General features: G+C 41.0%; 1 protein-coding gene across 2 annotated transcripts in view; it reads left to right on the top strand.

Annotated features, from left to right (window-relative positions):
* The window catches only part of LOC147011258 (transmembrane protein 132E-like), a 508,369-nt gene that overhangs the window by 480,318 nt on the left and 4,631 nt on the right, over positions 1-23,420 (top strand). For both annotated transcript variants that reach the window (XM_085858598.1, XM_085858597.1), the window contains exons 7-8: positions 16,607-16,865; positions 17,101-17,295. In XM_085858598.1, coding sequence (XP_085714724.1) covers positions 16,607-16,865; positions 17,101-17,295 — 454 coding nt within the window. The remainder of the gene's footprint in view (positions 1-16,606; positions 16,866-17,100; positions 17,296-23,420) is intronic.

Here is a 23,420-nt window from a genome sequence, read left to right as displayed (position 1 = left end):
GCTGACTACCTTTAATTGGTTTGTATTTGTTAAAATGGTTCCTCATCTGGTCCTGAATTAATGTCTCCAACACCTTCCCCACAACTGAAGTCAAACTAACAGGTCTATAGTTTCCAAATTATTCTCTGGAGCCTTTCTTAAATAATGGTGTTACATTTGCTACTCTCAAATCCTCCGGTACCTGTCCTGACTCCAGTGAACTATTGAAAATATCCGTTAACATCTCGCTTACCTGCCCAGCCACCTCCTTCAATACTCTCAGGTGCATATTATCTGGACCCGGAGCCTTATATACTCTTAGATTACCTGGCTGTTCCTTTACTTCCTCCACCCTTACCTGGATCTTCTGCAAAAGCCCTTCATCACCTCACTCCACTGTCCAAGATTTTAAAGGTGTACATTCTGCTTCTTTGCTTGATGCTCAGCATGTGAAAGGGATAGAGCATAGACAAAGAAACATATGTTGGCAATCATAGCACAGGCGTTCATGGGCTTAATAGCCTCCTCCTGCATTGAATTGATTTTAAATATATTCAAGGCTCGTGGAAGAGCTGGACATACAAACAAGGGATGTGGGTAAGTTTGAGGGGTAGTGGGTAATATAGGGTGTGGATAAGACGGATACAGGAGCAAAATTGGGGGCGGGTGGGGACGTGTGGCAAGGGGTGAAGTTCAATGTCATGGAACTCTTTCTTCCTTATTTATTACAAAGTAAATATGTTTACATCCGTTGTAAACCACATTCTCCTGGTTATTTACACCACTTTATTCTATTCTGGGTGTGCACACACAACCATTGGAATTCAGAACCATTATGGTAGCAATGGTTCCATCTGAGCTTGTCATTGAAAAGGAATTTTCCAATTTTGTGACCCTTTCACAATCGATAGCTGTGTGGAGAAAAAGGAAAATTATACATCACTCTTTATATGGAGTTTCAGGGCCTTGAGTGTCGCCAACAAACTTCCCAAAGCAAGATTTTAACCGAGCTTTGAAATTCTTTGAGATTTATCTGACATGTCTGCCTGGTTATATATGGGAAAGACGAAACTCACAGGCTGCTTGCATTATTCAACAAGCTATGATTTCCGGGGAACAAGGTTTGCCGTTTTAAAATTGCACAAATAGCCGTTTCAATAATTCAAACTACAAAGCACATTTTAAACCCAGGTCACTTTTGAGATTTTTAGAATCCTGGGGGAAAAAAAATGTTTTGGCAAATTTTGCCCAAAAAGAAACAACAAAAAAAGAAAAATGTGGGACGGAGTATTCACAAACTGTACATTTAGAGTGGGGAACAAAAGTCTGAGCCCAGTAACACATTGATTAAATTCGATGTAATAATGAAATTAATCTGAATATAATATGAAAACAAAAGCGCTTTCTAAGGATTTCCATTTGTTTGGAAGTATTTGAGGATATCGTAACACTTGTTATATGAAGAATGAGAGGGGGAGCACTCAGTAGAGTGCAAAACCTCCGCCGCCAATACTGCTGGGTCACTTCAGTGAACCTGATATCCTCTTCATTGTAGGTCAAAACGGATCAGACTCCACTGAACCACGATTGAATAAATGAAACTACATCGACGCGCATGTAGAAATGCCAAAAAAAAATCGAAATTTTTTTGAAAAAAAAAGGTGTAAAATTTGTTTTTTTTTCTCTAAAAATTTTTTTGTGGGGGTTGGAAATCACTTAAAACATGTAGAAATGCAAAAAAAAATCAAATCTTTTTCAAATAAAATGAAATTTTTTTGAAAAAAAGTTGCAAAATTTTGTTTGTTTTTTTCTAACAATTTTTTTGGGGTTGGAAATCACTTAAAACATGTAGAAATGCAAAAAATAATCAAATATTTTTCAAATAAAATCGAAATTTTTTTGAAAAAAGTTGCAAAGTTTTCTTCTTTTTTTTTCTAACAGATTTTTTTTTTTTGGTTGGAAATCACTGAAAACATGTAGAAATGCAAAAACCAAAATTCAAATATTTTTTCAAAATGGCCACCACAGCAGCCATATTGGACTTTGGACCAAGTCCAAAATCTAATGGCATGATCCTTGGACCATACCTCATCCCCCCCACCAAGTTTCGTCGAAATCCGTCCAGGACTTTTTCCGTAATACTGTTCACAAACAAAAAAACAAACAGGGTGAAAACGGTAACCTCCGTCCATCTTCGATGACAGAGGTTAAAAAGCAAATCTGTCTTTAAATCTTATTGTAATGGAGCAAACATGGATGTCACCAAAACTCGAAGATTGACATTAAACAGTTTTTGGGCCTATGTGGAGGTTCCAAACCCGGATCTACATGTGGTTCCAATCCCAATACCAGCCTTAAGGTTCCATCCAAGACCAGCAGATGAGCATGCACTTAAGTCTTCCTCAGGTGCATTTCAATAAACTGATTGAGATGAAATTTTTACCAATGGAGCGACGACTCAAGTAGAATGTTTTATTGATAATTATGACATCATAGGTCACGTGCTGTGGCAGCTATGTTGGAAAAAAACGGGAAAAAGTTGGACCTCTGTATCTCTCAAACCGCACCAAGGGAAAAATTGAAACTTGGCACATGGCAAGCACTCCTCATGGGGAATAAGTGGTTTTTTTATGACATCATAGGTGCCTTCATTATGACATCATAAATGCAGATGTAGAACGCTGTATCTGATCAGTATGAAAATTTTTGTGGCTCATCAAGGGATAAAACGGTCCACAAAAAAACTTGACGTCATCAGTCACGTCATTCAGTAGCCATATTGTTTTTTTTTTTTTACAAAAACATCTTCAAAAATGTTCTTCTCTGAAATTGCTGAACAGATCGAGGCAAAATTTTGCAGGTATGACCGCCTTTTCATGAGGAACAAAAGGTTCGCACACATGATGTAATAGATTACATGGTTTGACAGCCATATTGGATTTATCCTAAAATCTATAAATAATATTCTTCTCCAGAATGGCTGGACAGATCGAGGGGAAACTTCACACAAATGGTACACAAGCCATGGGAGTAGAAATTTTTCAAGGAATAATGAATCGGTCATTTGGTTTGGCATCCATATTGGATTGAAGAAAAGGATTAAATAATGTTTTCTCTGGAACCACGTAATCAATCGATGTGAAACTTCAGAATTATGATCTAGAGGTGATGGGGAATATTTTGTTTTAAATTTGAACATGATCGGACGCGTGGTCTGTCAGCCAGAATTATTTGATTTTTTTGATCTGGGTTGTTTTTGTTTTTTCTATTATTTATTTTATTTTACTTTTTTTGAATAAGGCTCTGTGAATCCTAGTTGCAGCTAAAATGTGAATCCTATTCAGGTTCCTCCTGGTGACTTCATCTTTTCTTTTTGCTTGTTCAGATTCCTTATGATTACTCCAATGCAGGACTGTACCGATTTGGTCTTCCATTTGATTTGAATTGAATTTATTTTAATCCCATTCTCAGGATAAAATTGTCAGGTTAGGCCAGATCAGATCTGTGACTTGCTATAGAGGTACCATGTAAACATGTACTAATCTGTTTCATGGTCGGGTTGTCGGTGACTAAACCGTCTCCCCCACCAGGTTTCCGAGTGAGGAGGGTGCATGATATGGACACATAGCAGGATTAAATAAAAACAAAACCTGTCAAAGGGCAGGCGAGCTCCTTGTGAGCCAACGGCCATCCATATCTTGTGCCCAACTGTATCTGTAGATGTCCTCCTGCTGTTGGGTGACTATTTATTTGGTGATTGATGCCAGGATTTGCACTCCAGCCACTGTAAAACCCTTCATTCTGCAAAACATGAAAAGCAAAAATAAATCTGAAAACCCACTCCATGGGAGTACCTCCTATGCAGCTGCCCTCAGTAGGGCAGCTCACTGGATGACTGGATTGGGGCAAAGCCTTTGGGACCCCCACTTTTTGATCAAAGGAGGAAAACCATGGGTTATCCTTCCTGGGTCATCTTGCAGAAGTGTGTCAGGGTGGTACTGTGGTGTCGTCCACCAGACAGTGGTCTCCTTGGGTTAACCTGAAGCGGTCTCTTCGGGTCGGTGCCTGGAATTTCCTATCAGGAGAGGATGATCACCTGTCTCTGTTATCATCTGAGCTCAAGCGTTTGGACATTGGTATTGCAGCACACTCTGAGGCTCGGAGACCGGATTGCGGTGAGATCATGGCGGGTGGTTACACCTACTATTGGTCTGGTCACTCTGATGGTTACCATGCCCAAGGAGTTGCTGTAGCTGTGTCCAATAAGCGGAGTCCAATGATAATTGAGGTAAAACCGGTCAACGAGCGTAAGATGAGACTAAGGATTTATCACTCCTTGGGTGTCATTTCCCTGCTCTCTGTATACGCTCTGACTGAGACGAGTGATCTTACCATGAAGGACACATTTTATGCCACGCTCGAGTCTGTGGTTGATCAGTGCCCCAGGTGAGATATTCTTCTAGTCTTGGGGGATTTCAATGCATCAATCATTACACAACGCCACACAAAATGCACCACACAAAACTACACAAACACCACACCAAACATGTTTTGGCATGGGTCTGCTGTCTCTGATTTCTCCTTTCCTATTTATCCCTCGCCATGTGGGGGAAAGGGGGTATTGTTGTCACCCAGGTCGTCCGGCTGTCCGTCCGTCCGTCCGGGCGTCAACATTTATAGTTGTGAGTGCGATAACTCATAAACTGTTCGCCATATCGATTTAAAATTTGGGTCACACATGTCCCACCTGAAAAGGATAAACCCTATTGATTTTGGGCGTTGCCGGATCCAAGATGGCCGACTGGGGCGGCCATCTTGAAAAAAATGTTTTTTGTAATAAATGGAAAACCACTGATCTGATTTCAATTATTTTTGGTTACTACGTTCCTCACCCCTGCGGAACTTTTTTGAGATGATGACCAAATGGTGTCTTGTTTCCAATTCACCTCCCTCATTATCTGGAATATGTATGACATTTTTTATTCAATGGCGGGGGATTCCCCATCTCTGATGGTATAGTTTTTGTTTTGTTATTATGTCTCAATTAATACATTTCCTCCTGGACTTGTACTTTTGAACCTCCCTGGATGTCCTGATAAGTACCAGAAAATACCACTCTCCACTTCGCTGATGGAGATATTAAAAGTAGGGGGGGGTAAAAAGAGGGAGGAAGAGAGAGCGAGGAGAGGATGGAGGGGAGAGTGAGTGAAGAGAGGAGGGAGGGGAGAGGGGTGAAGAGGAGGAGGGGGGAGAGAGAGTGAGGAGAATTGGGGGGGGAGGAGGGAGATTCGGGATGAAAAGGCAGGAATGCGGGGGGGATGAAAAGGGGAGGGGAGGTAGAGAGGATTGAGGATGAAGAGAGAGGAAGAATGAAGGGAGGGCGAGGTGGAATGAGGGAGTGAGGAGGAGTTAGGAATGGGGGAAGAGCGAGGAAGTGAGGAATGGAGGATGGGGAGAGTAACGCCTCACCAAACATCGCCATGCACTCTGAGAGGGAGGTGGTGGGCGAGGAGCAAGGGGGAGAGAGGAGGAGGAAGTGTAGAGTGGGTTTGGGAGGATGTGCGTATGAGGGGATGTTGTTCTGGACTTGCATTTGGTAGTGGGACTTGTGAAGATGTGGCGGGGGTGGAGGGGTATTACTGGATTGAACAAAATGGGGTACGTTAAAACAATTAATACAGCATATGGAACCAGCCCGGAGATGTCCGTTTGGGTATGCAGAGGGGATGGGGAGGGAAGGCAGCGTGAGGAGAAGGGGAGGTAGCATGAAGGAAAGGGAATGTGGTGTCAGGGGAATGGAATTCAGTATTGGGGGAAGGGAATGTGGTGTGAGGGGAAGGGAAAGGAAAGCAGTACGAGAGGAATGGAAGAGAAGGCAGCACGATGGGAAGGGAAGGGCACCAAACAGCAACATTTTCTTTTTAACTGCCGGGTTTTATATGAAACCAGGCGGGAGCGTTTTAAACCCATGCTGTCTACCTGACAACGGACTGCCTGCATGCATGCTTGCATGTTCACACATGTAGCGACCTTTGCACTCCTCTGGTCGGCTCACTCTGAATCTGATTCATGCACGCTACACTCTGGGGAAGCTGTTTTAAATTCAAAGCCAAGCTGTCAGTCCTAAATAGTCCCCTTAACAAAGGGGGGGGTGGGGTGAGGTGAAGGGGTAAAGGTGGGAAAGTGAGGGAGAGGGGAGGAATGGGAAGGAGAGAGAGAGAGAGAGAGAGAGAGAGAGAGAGAGAGATAGAGATAGAGATAGAGATAGAGATAGAGATAGATATAGAGATAGAGATAGAGATAGAGATAGAGATAGAGATAGAGATAGAGATAGATATATGGGGAAGGGATAGAGCGGGTTTGGGGGGGAGCTTGGAAGAGTGAGGAAACGGGGAGCTCGGAAGGGGGAAGAGTGAGGAAAGGGGGGTGGGGAGAATGACGCCTCACTACATGTTGCTATGCACTCCGGGGGGGGGGGTTGGGTGGGATTGAGGATGAGAGGGGAAACTGGGGAAGGGAGCGGATTTGGGAGGAGGTAAGTGTGATGGGAGGGGTTTTTAACTTGTGTTTGGTTGTGGGACTTGTGGAGAAGAAGAGGGGGTGGTAGTGCATAATTGAACAAAATAGGTTGCTTACCTCATTGCATGGGAAAAAACATGGTCAGATGCAGTTTAACATTAGGAAATATAAAGTGATGGGTATGGAAATAACAACGATAATAATTGAAATGGGGATCATGTAATGCATGGGTAAGTCTTGGAGCATGTGACACAGGACAATGTTCTGGGGGTGGTTGTCGATTATGGTATTGAAACAGTCATTGCAGCCCCAGGTAGCCATAAGAAAAGCTAATAAAATGATTTTATATTGTAATCGCAGTTGCATATCTGCATTCATTTGTACATCATAACCAAGAGACATTATACGGGATTATAGTGAGGCCTTATCTTGATTATTGTGTCTGTATTGGTCACTGTATCAGAGGAATGACTTGGCGGCAGTGATGAGGTTAAGTAGAGAGCTTCCAGTTTAATTTTAGGGGTAGATAGATTGACAAAGCTATGAAGAGTGGCTGAGGCAGACTGCACTATTTATATGAGAAATAAATGAGGTGATTATGATGGGATCTAATTCAAATGTTCTGCAGATATCGAAGGTAGGGATAATTTAAATGCAGGCCAGTTTTGTTTGCCAGGATGGGCAATGAGGGGACCAGGAGGCAGAGCTTTTGAGTGTAAAAGAGAGGAGTTTGTATGGAAGTAAGTCAGGAGTAACCTCATTTAAGACAGACTTGTCAATGTATAGAATGTTCTTCCTGGGAAAGTGATCACAGCAGGGAAAGTTGAATGTTTCAAATGGCATTGTATAGTTAGAATCATTGGGGATCTGGGTGTCCACAAAGACATCGTTTGAAAAGTTGGAGGGCACAGCATAGGACTGCCTTGTGTGATCTGTGGATGTTATGTGCATGTTGTGCTGTCCCGATATTGGGATATTTTTTAATTGAAAAATGTTTACTCTTCACTCTTCACTCTGTTGTCGGTATTCTTTCTCCTCCCTCATTCATTCATTCTTCTCCCCACTTCCCATTTCAATGGAAGTAACTCGGGATGGTCCAGGCCTCCCCAAAATTTCAGGATGGTTGAATATTTGTTGATTTTTTTGCTTTGTTATATGAATAAAGTCGATTCCAGTCTTATTGTATTCTTAACGACTGAGGGATATTTTTTCAGAAACATGTATTTTGAGTATTTTTGAATTGTCCAGACCTATGAAAGTATCTGATTGGCCTACTTAAAAATTGTTGAGGCAAAAATCTGAAAAAATCTGCCTTCGGCTATGGCCACGTGCCCATTTCTCCCATCTCCTACCCCTTCCTCACGTTGCCACCACACCCACCCCATCTTTCTCACCACTGCTGTGTTTCATTGCTCAGAACGAGTTTCAGGGTTGTGGATATAGCACAAGGCGTGATGGGTTGAGTGACCTCCTCCTGCGTCTGGATAATTTCCTTTTGTGTGTTTGCATGTGCTTTCCAGGAGTGGCTTAAACAGCCAAATGAGCATGCATTATGACTTTCATAACCTTCGTACACATTATGATGTTAAACATATTGCTATATTAAATGAGGCGTGTGTCTGTATTTATATATGTATGTGTGTGTGTGTATATGTATATATATATATATATATATATATATATATATATATATATATATATATATATATATATATATATATATATATATATATATATATATATATATCGAGTGCAGCCTGTGGCTGCTGGTTGCATCATTGGTTGGGACGCGGCTATGCCGCTGATGCAGTGTCCCCCTTACCAGTACACTGGTACTCATTTTGCCAACCTCGGAAGGATGACAGGCTGAGTCAACCTCCTGGTGTATATTAATTCAGCGGCCAACGGGGCTTGAACTCACGACCCTCACATCCCAAGCCATCACCCAAACCACTAAGCCAACACCAGGCTTATACACACACACACACACACACACACACACACACACACACACACACACACACACACACACACACACACACACACACACACACACACACACACACACACACACACACACACACACACACGGTGAGTCAGAAGTAGCGCCCGATTTCTGTCAGTTGATTGTTTGTTTGCCATTTGTATTACAGTGTACAAGAAGGTAGAAATAAATGAATGACATGTTTATATAACCATTTATTCTAGAAAAAATTATTACGCAACTGTACCGAGCTGTTTTACTTGCAATTTTCAAAGTGCCCTCCCTCGTTATCGATGCACAATTGCAGCCGAGCAGGCACAGAGCGGCACACACGTCTGCAGAGTTCGATATCAATTTCCTCAAACTTTGTAGTGATTTGAGCCTTCAATTCCTGAATGGTACAAGGCTTTTCACGATAAACAAGGTCTTTCATGAGCCCCCAAAGAAAGAAATCTGGAGGTGTAAGGTCTGGGGAGCGTGTCGGCCACTTGGTCGGACCGCGGCAACCGATCCACTTTCTGGGAAAGTTTTAATCAAGCCACTGACGAACATAACCGTCAAAATGAGGTGGAGCTCCATCATGCTGGAAATAACAGTCCTGATCTTGTACCCTGGGCCAAAAAAAATGTTTGCAGCATATCCAAGTAAATTTCTGCAGTGACAGATCCCTCAAAGAGAAAGGGTCCAATAATTATCCCTCATGGAGATATGGCTGCCCAAACTGTCACTCCAGGTAAATTTACCTCCTTCTCAACTGTCACTCTTGGGTTATTCACAGCCCAGTAGACACAGTTGTGTCTGCTAATTGTGCCATTAAGCTTAAAACATGCCTCATCTGATGAGCAGATGTTGTCTAGCATTGTGTCCTCTTCATGCAGTTTAGCTAAGAACTCTTCACAAAATTGAAGACGGCGGACGTCATCTCCATCATGAAGGGCATGCAGTAAGCGTGGAATGTAAGGTTTCCATTTTTTCTGGTGAAGGATACGGATACCACTTGATTGGCTCACCTCCAACTCTGCAGATAAACGGCGAGTTGACTTTTGCGGACTTTATTCCAGTCTCCTGATGGCTTCTTCAGCCTGAGCTACATTCGTTGCCGTTTTCTGACGACCGGACTTCTTTGCAGTGGCTACCGACCCTGTTGCTTCAAATTTCTGGACAATCAATCATATGTTTCTTCCCTGAGTTGGGTTAATATCGAATTCCTGTGCCAAACGGTGTGCTGCTATCGTTGGTTGTTCATTGCGTTTGTAGTAATGTTTCACGGCCGCAATGCGTTGGTTCATTGAAAGGTAATTCATGGTTAAATTTGCATCAAATTCAGTAACTTTCCAAACCCGCAGCAATAACCTGCAAAACAAAATCAAAAATAAATAAATAACGAAAATTAATAATCTGCAAGACAATTATTAATATCATGACTTCCCAGAAAGAATCTGACAGCCGTAAAAACAGAAATCGGGCGCTACTTTTGACTCACCCTGTTTATGTATGTGTGTGTGTATATATATATATATATATATATATATATATATATATATATATATATATATATATATATATATATATATATATATATATATATATATATATATATATATATATATATATATATATATATATATATATATATATAGTTGCAGTTCTCAGAACTGCATGCATACAACAGATAGGTGTCCCGAGACAGTTATGCCAGTAATATACGTGCAGATAGACCTCTTCCTTTTGTTTAGTGGGAAAACAAGGGAGTGCTTTGCGATGGTCTAATAGTTAGGATTATTAAATCATTTTCCCCTTTTGTTTTATCCCCACTCTTTTTCTTTTCTTTTCTGAGGTAAATCTGCCTGCTTGCCCCTCGTCTCATCTCGTCCACCATAACCGTGCATCAACATCTACCTGAAACCATACATGTGCGGCAAGTCACGTACGCTTTGGCAGCAAAGTGGGTGGGCTGCACCAATGCCTGCCATAAGTGTGCACCAACGTCTACCATAGCCGTGCATCAGCATCTACACGAAACCAGACATGTGCGGTGCGTCACGTACGCTTTGGCAGCAAGGTGGGCAGGCTGCACTAGCATCTGCCCAAAACCCGGCCCAAGCTGGTGGTCCACGTGAGAAGTCAGAGCCAGTCGAAGCACCCGACTCGGGCGATGACGTTGGATTTGGCAAGGCCCCTCCCCCGAGCCTTGGGCTCTATAAAGGATGGAGAAATCCTCCGTGTTGAGAATTGGGTAGTGTGTGTTCGGTGTGGGTGTTTTCACACGGAGTGTTCCTGCTTCTCGACTCCGCCCACATCTCTCCTCGACGGCCCGCCTCCTATTCCTCGTCTCCGCCCATGTCTCGCCGAGACGAACTGCCTTCTGCCTGGTCCCGCCTACTGCTCCTCCCTCGCCCTCTGGACTCCACCCTTCTCCACTCACGCTCCTCCTTCGGACATGATTTCCACACGTGCGACTTGGACCAGAGACAACACGACTATTGTCGGGTACCGCACCACGGAGCATCCCCTCCCCCGAAACACCCAGGTACCGAGAGCATAACCTCAACTCCCCTCCCTGGCTGCAAAAGTCCCTTCTCATTTGGGTTTCTTTTTCTGTGTGTGTCTGAGTATGCTGGCGCCTGTCTGGTAAGTTAGCCTGTCGAAGAGCATTATTGTTGTAACTGTTATTAATGTCGCATCAAGTCTGCACTGTGTCTGCTTTAGTAAGTTGCTTGTATTATTGTCGCACCACACCTCTCTCCTCTTTCCCTGCATTACATACCCAATAAATTTTGTCGTACCACATACTTTTCCTCGCTTGCTGATAAATAATTGTCATTAGGAATGTTCCCATGCCTTTGTCTTTTCTCTCATTGGTCCAGCATGGTTCGAATCTAAGTTTAGCCGGGTCCTTATTCCCAAGGTGTGTGTGTGTGTGTGTGTGTGTGTGTGTGTGTGTGTGTGTGTGTGTGTGTGTGTGTGTGTGTGTGTGTGTGTGTGTGTGTGTGTGTGTGTGTGTGTGTGTGTGTGTGTGTGTGTGTGTGTGTGTGTGTGTGTGTGTGTACAGTGGGTTGTTATCTCCATGTTGGTTTCAGGAGGTGAGAGGAAGTTCTCCCAGAACTCAAAATCTCCACCTCCTATTTTTTGGTGATGGATCATGATTCATGAACGAAACTGTGAAACTTCGTTCTTATAGCGTCGTTCCAAGGTCTCTTTTCAGAATCTTCACTGAACCTCTAACCACCTCCACTTGTAGTTCCTTTGTCGAGATATTCCTCGGAATTATTTTTCAGTGCTCGGTGAGGGATTTCTTTGTCATTCCTGCAGCTCCAACTATCAATGGTACAATTTCAGCTTTCTGCAATTTCCACATCTTCTTGACCTCATTTTTAGATCCTGGTATTTGGTCATTTCCGAATTTCTTTAGCATTTACTCCGAAGTCATTAGGAACTGAAACCTCGATCAACAAAGCTGACTTTTCCTTTTTGTATTTGAGCACTATGTTTGGATACAATGCTTTGTTTCCAATGTCCACACTTGATGGGATCATCTTGCCACTCATGAGCATTATATGTTCATTATCAAGGATTGTATTTGGTTTGTGTTTCCATGATTGTTCTGTGACCGGGATGTTGAAATTTTCTGTGCTGATATGAAATTTTTACATCCCGAAAGGAGGTGACTGGTACTTTCTGTTTCTACCCCACAAAACCTGCATTTGTCCGATTGACTCGATCCCACCATTTTCTTTAAGACATTGGTGTAATGTCTTTGGTCTTGGACATTGAAGATGACTCATTTTCCATCCCAACTAATTTTACCCCTTCTGAACCATTCCAGTGAGCCTTCCTTGTCGATCCTTATCTTTTTTAATTCTTTGCGCTCTTTTGTCATTCTCCCATTTGTCAGAGTATATCTGCTTGTATTTATTTTTGTAACTCTCCTTTTCTTTCTTTGCAATCATTTGGGCTGTGTTTGTTTCTTTTTTGTTTTCTTGTGTAGTATCCATAACTTTTCATAATGGATTAAGGATCCCTTTTCTGGTTTGATGTTTTCTTTCTCGTGTATAAATCTCATCTGATAGTCTGTTGAGCTTTTCACTTACTCCGCTATTCTGACACATGATGTTCTGTGCAGTTGGTTAATCTCCATCAAATCACCTCCTCCTTCTCGTCTTGATAAGTACAACCTCGGTATGCATTGGTTTTTGTGGAATATCTTGTGAATAGTGAGAAGTTTCCTCATTTTGGTGTCTAAATTGTTGATCTCCAATTGTGGCCAGTTTATAATTGCACAGCTATGTTGGAGTAGTGGCACTGCAAGTTGGATTATAACTTTGGCTTTGTTTCTTGGAGAGAGGGATGACTTCAGAATTAGTCATATTCTGTGTAAGTATTCTACTAATTATTTTATGCATTTTTTTTGCTGTATCTGGGGGCCTTCTTCAATTCCTAAGTATTTGTCAGATGCTTCATTTTCTAGTTCCTGTATTGTTGTACTTTCATCAATTGAAATGTTGTCTGTTCTTTTTGGTTTTCCTTGTACAAATGTGCATTTAGCACATTTGTCAAGACCAAACTCCATTCAGATGTCCTCCAAGTACTGCTTTACTAGTTTTAGTTTATCTGCCAATTTTTTTTCATTCAGTGCGAAGAGCTTTTAATCATCCATGTATAGTTGGTGTGTCCTTTTTCCTGTTTCATTTGACGTTCTTAGTGTGTATCCGTGTCCTTGTTGATGTATGAGGTTACTCAGTGATTCCAGAGCCAGACAATTGGGGAGGGTGGAAAGACTGTCACCTTGTAAGATACCACATCGTATCTTTATTCCTGGGATTTCAATATGTCCTTCCAGGTAAGGTATTATCAGAGTTGTGTTCCAGAGCGCCATTGCTTTACCAACTAATGTGACTATCTGTGTGTCAATTTTGTATACTTGCATGCATTTTATAATCCACGAATGTGGGACACTATCAAAGGCTTTTTTTATAATCTATCCAGGTTGTGTATAAGTTGGCTTGTCAGAGCTTTCAGTTTTCGACTATGGTTTGAACAATAAATGGTCTATTGTTCCATAACATCCTCTCTTACATCCTTTCTGCTCTGCCTCTAAAGCTCCTTATTGAGTGAGGTGGTCATAAACTGCATCGGAGATTATACCTGTTAAAAGTTTGTATGTTATTGGTTGGCATGTTGTTGGTTACATCGGTTTCTTCAGAATTGGGAAACAGAAGTGTTGCCTTCTGTGAGTCATTCGTCCATTGACTGTTTCCCTTGGATGAGCTCATTAAATGCTCGAGCGTAGTGAGAGTGGAGAGCATGTAGTTGCTTTAGCCAGAAGTTCAGAATCCCATCCGAGTCCGGGCATTTGAAGTTCGATGATTTTGTGAGATGTTTTCTCTTTTTTTTTTTTGTTTCCTTGCCAATTGTCATTGTATTTCCTGTAGATTTCCAAACTGCATTTCCTGTAGATGTTGCTTTTTTATTTTTGAAATGTTGTATCCACTCTGCTTCCTTGTTGTTATGTTTCATCTTCAAATATACCCTTACAAGATTTTTCAATGTCCTCTTTTTTTTCGGGGAGTTGTCACATTTTGTTTCTGTTTCCCGAGCTCTCTGTCAAACTTATTTGGGTTGTTTTCAAAATATTGATTTTGATTTCTTCTATTGTTGGCTTTATCATAGGTTTATATATATATATATATATATATATATATATATATATATATATATATATATATATATATATATATATATATATATATATATATATATACAGTATATTATTCCTTGCTATCTGTTGTATTTGGAGTTTATTATGGGCATTGGCCAGCTAATGTTTCCAGTCCGTTGTTTTTTATGTTATAATTATTTTTAATTTGTCTGATTCTTTTAATGAGCTTTGTACCTCTGTTTCCCTTTTTAAATTGTTCTGTTTGTCCTGTTTCCACCCTCAGTTGGTCTCTCTGCTTCTCAAGTCTGTTTCCATGGTGATGTTTTGTTTCTGCTCAGGTTATCAGATCTATATTTTTTTGTGTCGCTGTTTACCTGTTGTTTTCTCCGGACAGACAGTGCTGCTGCAATACTCACATCGTTAATTTCTCTCAGATTAGGTGATTTTGGAAGCATTTTAATGACCGCTTGATTTATTCTCCTTACTTGTGTTTTAAGCTGTTTATTGTTGTTTATTCGGTGAATATGTGGTCTTTGTTTGGGTGATATTAATTTGGTTTCCTCTATTTTTTATTAGCCAGTTCATCTTATAGCCTATGCTGTTCAATGTCAACCTTCTGTCCCCCTTCTTCATTCTGTTGTTGTCCATTATTCTCCAAATCATTGTGTTCCATCCTTGTTGCTGTTATTTATTTTGTTTGTAAAGGTGTTATTTGATCTGAGTTCATAACTTCGAGTAGATCTCTCTCTCAGGCTGCTACTACAGCATTTCCTCCTGTCATTCTCTGGTCCTGTTGTGGGGTTTTCAGATTTGTTTTTTCATTAAATTCTCCGATGTGTTCCCAATTTATTTTTCTGTTACTGTGATTAAATTTGACATCTCATCTGTTTGTGTTTTCCTCTCTTCTTCTTTTCCCTCATATGTGTGTATGTGTGTGCGTACTGTATATATGTGTGTACGTACAGTATGTATGTATGTGTATGTACAGAATGTTTGGATGTGTGTACGTACAGTATGAATGTTTGTGTGTACATACAGTATGTACAGTATATACATCTGAAAATTATAGAAAAAAACAGGGCTGGCCTGATCACCAAATTTGTACATGTGTTGGTGGTACTCCAAGTAAACCTACCTCCCCCCTTTCCCCTCCATCCCCACTGTGAGGAAGGAGACCACGATGATTTGCCAATGCTCCCAAAATGAGCGGATGTTTCTAGTTAAAAAAAATGAGAATGAATTTTGATGTAAATAGATTCTCGAACAATTATATAAAATATCACGGCAAATGCATTTGTACAATTGACACATCATTTTTATTCACATGAAATTCACTGAAACATATTCCAGTCGATTAAATGTTTAAAAAAAAAAAAACTAATTATTTAAGACTATTAAAGGGAACAAAGGTGAGAATTTCTGGAATGTCTTTTGAAATTTATTTTCACAGATATTGTTTTAATAGACTCACTTTGTGACCGTGATCCTTTTGTAAGGCTTTATATCGCCTTTGAATGTAAAGTTTGTCAAGGCAATGGCTCCCTCTGTCCCTTGGCCATGAAATAGTGCTCCATTATTCTGATCATGTGCTGTGATGTATTTCTCATACGTATTCTCGACAACTTCCTGTTAATAACTGCTTTGTGAGTATCTCTTAAAGCACCTCGATGAATGCACGGGCATGTCGTTTTGTTTAAATGCATTCGACTTGCATATATAATCAGCCAATATTCATGCCACTGGATAAACAAGTGCATAACTTGTTATTTTATCAACCAATAAATGAGGTACTTTTCCCCCCACATGCTAAAGAGCTGCTTTAAGCTCAAAGACAAAAGCAATTTTAGTTGTTTTTTTTTTTTGTGTGTCTTGCAGTGATTTTACCGAATGCCTCTCGAGAGGCAATTCGTAGGAAGTGGGAATATTCAAATTTACAACATGTCATTCATATCCTGATAAAGTAAGGTGGCATCTGTTACACCATGGCGTAACATAATTAAAGTGCTCTAAACCCCCATGGGTCGAGTAGAAACTTCCAGAATATCCAAATTCCAAGCCGAGATTGGCATTTTGAAAGTAGGTGAACATTTTGTTTTAATTTCTCAAGTACACTGTTTAATGTCAGCAATATTCTTTCCAATTATGTTTGGTCCGAACCAGCAGGTGGTTTGGCCTTTTGGTTTTTAATTCACTTACTTAGGCATGCATATTATACACGAGTATGGGATTCTGAATGTTTTCAACTGTTGATGAGATCACCCGAATGTCAACGTCGAGATAATTATATGAGTACATCAAATGCTGTTTTCGTATCATTTGATTTCTTCCTCACTCTGTGGCTTCATTGTGGATTTCATTCTGCTTTGATGGTGAAATGTGCATTCCTGATTTTGATTTATTTCCCCCCCCCTTACTCCCCGTATGCTTTCACTTCATTCACCGGTGTGTTTCTCCCTTTACGCCAGTACCAACGACGATGGAAAGATCCCATTAACACCAGGTTGCGGTGCACAGTCCCAGGTGGGTGTGGTTCGTGTATTCACCAAGCTGTGCGCAGAGACAACAGAAAATGACGACGGTCAGGAATGCTTGCTGGGTAACAAATGGTTGGTAGACGTGAGCAAGCATTCCAAAACCAACCTTCGGATCAAAAATGGGAGTGTGGCGCAGCTGAGGGATTCTCTAAGGGTGGCAGGTGTCTCGCCTGGAAATACAACCATACAGGTGAGCTCATGTCCCAAACGTGCTATTAAATCAGCATCAGCCACATAAAGCCATGCAGCCAGGATTACCTGAAATTATTTTACATATGTCTAAGTTTCCACTCTTTCTGTCACACATTGTATGATAAATTCAGACTACACGTGCCTTGTATATACTAACTTGTGCATGAGGTTATGTTGTAGATCCAATTCACGGCACACATTCCCACCACTCTGTCTGTATCCTGTCCGTCTAGGTAATGGCACCATTGTCTGGTGCCATACTTGGAGAGCAGGCGGTGCACGTACGGGATGAGGCTGTGCTTGTGACAGGATTGAACTTAAAACCATTTGTAGGACTGGCCCTTATGATTCGGGCTGACAAGGAGGACGGTCGTGTTCTCAAAGTCACAGCCATTCCACAGCGACCAGGCCCCGGACGTCTCACCGAGGTATAACGCCATGGATACATAAACATTTGCAATGCGGCTTATTACAAAATAGAATACATTGCTCGGTAAACATTGAGTGTTAACAATGTTGGTATGGCACAAACCTTGGGAATTTTAATCAATCAACAAAACAAGCGTTCATGTACTTGAATGATGTGCTCCCATTCCATATGTTACAAGTGTCAAGCCAAACACGATCAATAACAGACTTGTTTCGCCAAGCTGCTGCACTGCTGGGGCATTCGATCTGTTGAGAGACATCACTGGGATGATTTAAGTCTTAGTAAACCTTTTAAAATATTGGAACTGTTTTGAATTGGCACTCGATAATTGGCTAATTGCAGGATTGTTTGGATGAACGTTACCTTGTATAAATTGCTTGTGTACAAACACAATAAAAAAATAAGATGACAGCTGTCAGCAATACCAGCAGACCTATTGACCAAGTAATCTCTGCAATGAGTTTGCAAATGACAGATGTTAAATAAGCAGCAGGACAGTTCATTGTGCCTCTGCCATAGTACAAACCTACTTAAGAATATTTAAATGGTTTCCTGTCCTGTTGCACTGGGACAGCAAAGGAGACACACTTGACAGTTGGCTGCTGCCCATTGGCAGGTGGCGCTTAGCTGCGGGCAATTGGCCACCAGCAAGATGGAAAAAAATGGCCGCAGCGTTCCCGCCACCAGAAAAAAAGTCACTGGAACAGTCCCCACACGTTCATGGCCTCACGCCAACTGATGCACATTCACAGCTGTAGTGAAATGGGACAAAAATGCCTCGAGGGCCAATCAGTAATGTACTGAGCGTCAAAATGTGCCAGCTTTGTGATGTGTTTCGTGAGCATAAAAAGATTATCTGAAAGCTGGTAATGAGACTGACAGCTGTCTAATTATAAATGATAACTTCTGAAATATCCAAATATGCTTTACTACTGCGGTGAAAGGAAATTATCCAAGTTTCAGTAATAGCCACAAATCATGACACATTCACTCAGAAATCAAGGGCTCCACTTACAAACGAACAAGGTTGGTTGATGTGCAGTCAAAATTGTTATTCAACATTTCAATAAAACTCAGAGAGAAGTTGAAGAAAGAAATTTATCTTTTCTTCCAGGATGATGATATTTTGAGAACGATGAGGGTTTTCACGGTGACTATATGTTAAACGATATAGTTAAACACTATATGTTAAAGCCACATTTCCAACCTGGCCTCCAAAGCCAGTCGCCGACTGGGAATCCTCCATCGTGCAAAGTCCTTCCTCGGCCCACCTGAGCTCCTGACCACATACAAAGTTTTCGTCCACAGCCTGATGGAGTACTGCTCTTCCCTCTGGGCTGGTGCTCCTGCCTCCCAACTTTCTCGGCTTCACGCTGTGGAAACCATGGCATTTCGGATCATTGGTATCTCCAGCGATGAGGCTGAGTCTTCGGGCCTCTCACTCTCTCACTGCAGGCAGGTTGGTGGTCTTTCTGTCTTCTAAAGTCTCCTTTCTGGTCTCCCCACCTGCTCTGTCTGCAATTTAGCCCCACCATATTTCCGCAGGCCGCTCAACGCCCACCAACAACCCCCTTCTGGTAAAACTACCAAATCACGAATTGCTGCTCACCTTCTCTCTTTCATTCCTCTTTTTCCCCACCTTTGGAATAAACTCCCTCACTCTGCTCAATCCCATTCTTCCCTCCAGGCCTTCAATACAGCTGTTCACCACCACCTCTTATCGTTCCCCATCCAAATCCTTGATATTTTCAACCCCAATTAATCCACCCCAAACCCACCTCCTTCAAATTCCCTGATTTCCTTCCTGAAAGTCCCTGTAATATCCATCTTGTATACCCCGTGTTCCCCACCCCATCACTCTCCCTTCCACAGATCTCCTCATGTCTCTGTTCCCACTGTTTTGTCCTTCCCACTCCCACCCCTCTTGTCTCATGCCCCCCTTGCCGTGCGTTGTGTGTTAGCTCTCATATGAGCCTCGACAAGGTATACAAAAATATATTTTTTTAAACGATTAAAATGAATTTGGTGGTCTTCTTATTTCACATCAAACAGCCATTCTTCGAATGTTATCATTCCAGTTGTATCTTGATGTAACCAGCATAAGTGAATGATTACATTTCGAGGATTCAAACAATGATACAAAATAATAATGCCAAGCTATATGCAGTGGCCACTGTTGTCTAATTCTATGATTTTACTATTTGAAGGACAGTTTGGTTTAAAAGAGTAGATGCAGCAGGAAGTGTACAATGATAACAAGGAGTTTCAAAATAACAACAATCCATCTTCACTATCTACTTGGTAGATGACCAAGAGCTCTTCCACTACTCAAGGCAGTTGATCCATCCATCCATCCATCCATCCATCAGGACCATACTCTGTGAAGAGCGTTGGTACTGCCTAAGCAGTCTCCTTGGCTATTGGACACAATCCTGGACGGGGTCGCCACTTCGACACAGAGGACAGTTGATCATGAGAGTAAAAAGTTTTGAAATGATGTATAAAGTTAATTACATCCTGAAACGACTTTGAAAACAATTTCTAGTTCTTATCCATATTTTATCTACCATCTGCTCACACAGGATTGCAGACCAAAGTAAAGAGTGACCCGATTAACATTTTCCAAAAATTGATTTCAAGGTAAATGTTTTCCTTTCTGTTTCCAGTTTGAGGCTGAATCCTGACATGGATCATAAATTGTGTGTTGGTGAGATATAATTGGAGCATGGTGTTGGCTGGGCTCAGTTATCGAAACTTCAGTTCAATATCTCGGACTTTTTAAAAAATATCAAATCATAAGTTTCTCTTTGTGGTCTTTTCCACAACATCTTCCATCTGGTATCTTTATTAATCCCCTACTGGTTTCACCAAAGGGGACTGCAGGTTTGCTATCCATCTGTCCATCTGTCCTTTTTCCCCATTTTTCCCCTAACAGCTTTTTTTCCCCATTCCCTTTAACATATTCAACTGAAACCTGGTACATGGCTTTATTATGATAAGTTACAGAACAAGTTCGAGTTTCAGGGCGTTTCTTGAATTTTTCATAGTTAAGCCTTTTTTAGACAGAAAATATCACATCGGTAGAGGGAACATGTATCGGAAAGCAATTCTCGCTGTTGTTGTCTATGCAGTGTCCATTTTCACTTCCGCACATTCAACTTTCAGAACAATATCATTTGGAAGGATTGCTGGTGAGTGTCTGTATCCAAACTAAATCCACAGCCCTCGCATCAGAGTCAATCAAAGCATTGATCATCCCACCTCAGAAGTAGCCTATCTGGCTTTGAGATGGTGACTTGGTAAACCAGAAAGGCCACAGAGCCGGTAAAATTAAAAAGATTAAAACGAAGGGAGCTGTAGTTTCATTTTTCAAAATTTCCCTGTTTTCGTTTTACCTGTTTTCATATGATAAAGCTGGGGAAGTAAAACCAGATGACAGGCCACCTACCTTCCCTCAGTGAAAGAGCAGCAGGCCATGTACCTCTGCATCTTTGTGAGAGATACCATTGATGTTGAGAGCTTTTGACTTCACAGCATTCAGAAGTAAAAGAGGTGAAGCAAGGGCAATAGCCCATGGGATAGAGCAGTAACTCTGTTGAGCTAGGAACTGAGATATTGTAATCCAAGGAGTTCCGTTTTACCAAATAAAGACTTGGCACGATGGAGGATACCCAGCATGAGCCTTGCTTTTGAGCTCAGGTACAATACCTGTTCTGCCCAAGAGATGTCATTTCCTGATGGTGCCCTTGAGACATCGTGACTGATAGTAAGGCCCACAAGTTTAAAGGATTGGATTTCATCGTCGATAAATTTTTAAGTAGATAGTTATGTTTGAAAGATTCTTCTGGCGAGAGAAGGTGAGAATGTGAGAATTTCCACTATTGAATGGCATATTCCATCTGTCAGACAAACATCTCATCCTCTCTAGATGTGCTAAGATTGTATTGTTATTTTGGGGTACCTGTACTGTACTTTAGGTTAATTGTGGATAATACAGGTTGAACCAAAAAGTGGATTGAGGGTTCTCCAGAGCATCAGCAAAGTCATATACGTGTATGAGGAGCAAGACTCAGACGAAGACATGACTGAGAGAGTACACGAAAGGATTCTGTTCAAAGCTATGGGCTAACTGTGGGAGTGGGGAAAATCAGCAAGCGAAGAAGGAAGGTGGCCTAGAATGCCACAGAAAGAAACCATATGAAGCAGAATATGGTGTCAGACTGTCATATTCTTCAGATATGTCTAGAAATACAGTCCTGCCTTCTTGTTTGAGATTCAGTTTCTCCCTCCATCATTGAGAGAAAAGTAGCAGCACATCCTTGTTGTGTGCCTGGAGGGAATCCAAGCTCATCATCAGAGATCAGACCATTTGTAATACAAAATCTCTTATTCACAGGTTCTTTTTCATAGTTGGCAGAGCTCTAAACTTTTTTCTTTAATGGCGTACACAAATGCGAGTTTATTTCTTGTGCTATTACATTTGTGTGCTTTCCTTTTCCTCTCTGTAAGTATTGCGATAAGAAGCCTTTCAAGTCAAAACCACAGATGATGTCATGTGTATCCTATTGGTGGGATGCCTGTTTGAATATGACCAATCAGCAGTCCCAATCTTTAAGATTTAACATTATTTCATGTCATTGGATTTTTTTTCAGTTACATGGGAGAGCCAGAGTACGTCAAATCTATTTTATTTGTGTAATGCTTGTGCGATAATGGCCAATCATAAACCTGTTTGTTGGAGAATGAATATCATTTTTGTCAGTTGAGAGGGATGTTGGAGTATGTCGATCCAGTAAAAAGGATGTGCGAGTTTATTGTAGATCATTTAAGATGATAAACAAACAAACAAAAATAAGTTTGTTGTAGATTCAGTTTATCGATTTTTGCATTGATAAGGGTTTGTTGATCTTAAAATGAAAAGTACGGAGAAACTACCTAAATGTTTTTGTAATATAAAGTACAAGAGAGATGTATGTCTGTCTGTCTGTGAATGTCACTGTCTTCCTCAGAGATGGTCAAACAGGTTTTCGTCAAACTTTCAGAGGTTCATCAGTCAGTGCTGGGGAGTATTTTAGGAAAAATACAGTTTTTAATTTTTTTTTTATTATTATTATTATTTATTTATTTTTGCTCTATCATGCCGACATAGTCGTAGCATTGTGAAAGGTCATATTAAATGATCTCCGACCCCATTACTTAGTGGGAAAAGGGAAGTGTTTTAAGCTCCCACAAAAAAAAATTTCTTCAAAATGCCAACAGGATTAGAACAGCAGTGGGCAATGCCAGGTACCCCTACTAGTATCGGGCAACGCCGGGTATCCCTGCTAATAAAACAAAATTGCCAAAATAGGTCGAGGAATGCTGTTTCCTTTGCTCAATAGTTGCAGAACCAATGCCGTCTGAAGGTGAAGAAGAGGAAAAAGAGAACGATAAACTATTTCTCACAGAGCGACTTGTATGGATGGATATAGTCAATACAAATACACCAGTATCTGAGGTACAATAAAGAGAAAGGTATAAACAACGAATGGGGGTGGAATTTAGTACATAATGAGCTACACATTTGTGGTATGTTATGACCGTCTCTGCTTTTGAGCAGGCATCAACTTGTTAAAGTCTTTCAATGGATGTCTTTAAAAATCAATATTTGCTTTTGAAGGCATCCTACAAATTAATTCTCTCTCAACCCTGCAAGACATCCTACCTTACACTCCCTCTACCTTAATCCCATCAGCATTGCTCACCTTCACAAACTTAACATGCTTCCTTGTCCATTTTATTTGAAAATTTTACTTGGCTCAATATGTATTTTTTCTGGGTTTGTCTGCAGAGTATTTGTGTGACCAATTCGTCCTCGAGTTGTCCTTTGTTTGAGTGGTGTAAAGCATTTGTGCTGTGGCATGACATGCCTTTCGGGCTCCAAATGAATAAGGAGGAGGAAGTAATTTCAGTGTCATATGATTTAATGCAATCAGAGAATGTCCTTTGTCGTGCTGCATAGCACCAATGGCCTGAGGAAGTATGCTGGCAGAAAATGGTGGATAACATCCTATAGTACCAACAATGCAGCAATGTGCAAATTTACTCACAAGTTGGTTTGATCATCATGTGATCATATTTGTT

Source organism: Eptatretus burgeri, chromosome 16, assembly GCF_056783735.1.
Source record: "Eptatretus burgeri isolate ZD-2024b chromosome 16, Ebu_testis_v1, whole genome shotgun sequence".
In the NCBI taxonomy this organism is placed as follows: Eukaryota; Metazoa; Chordata; class Myxini; order Myxiniformes; family Myxinidae; genus Eptatretus; species Eptatretus burgeri.
This window is presented reverse-complemented; position numbering and strand designations above follow the sequence as displayed.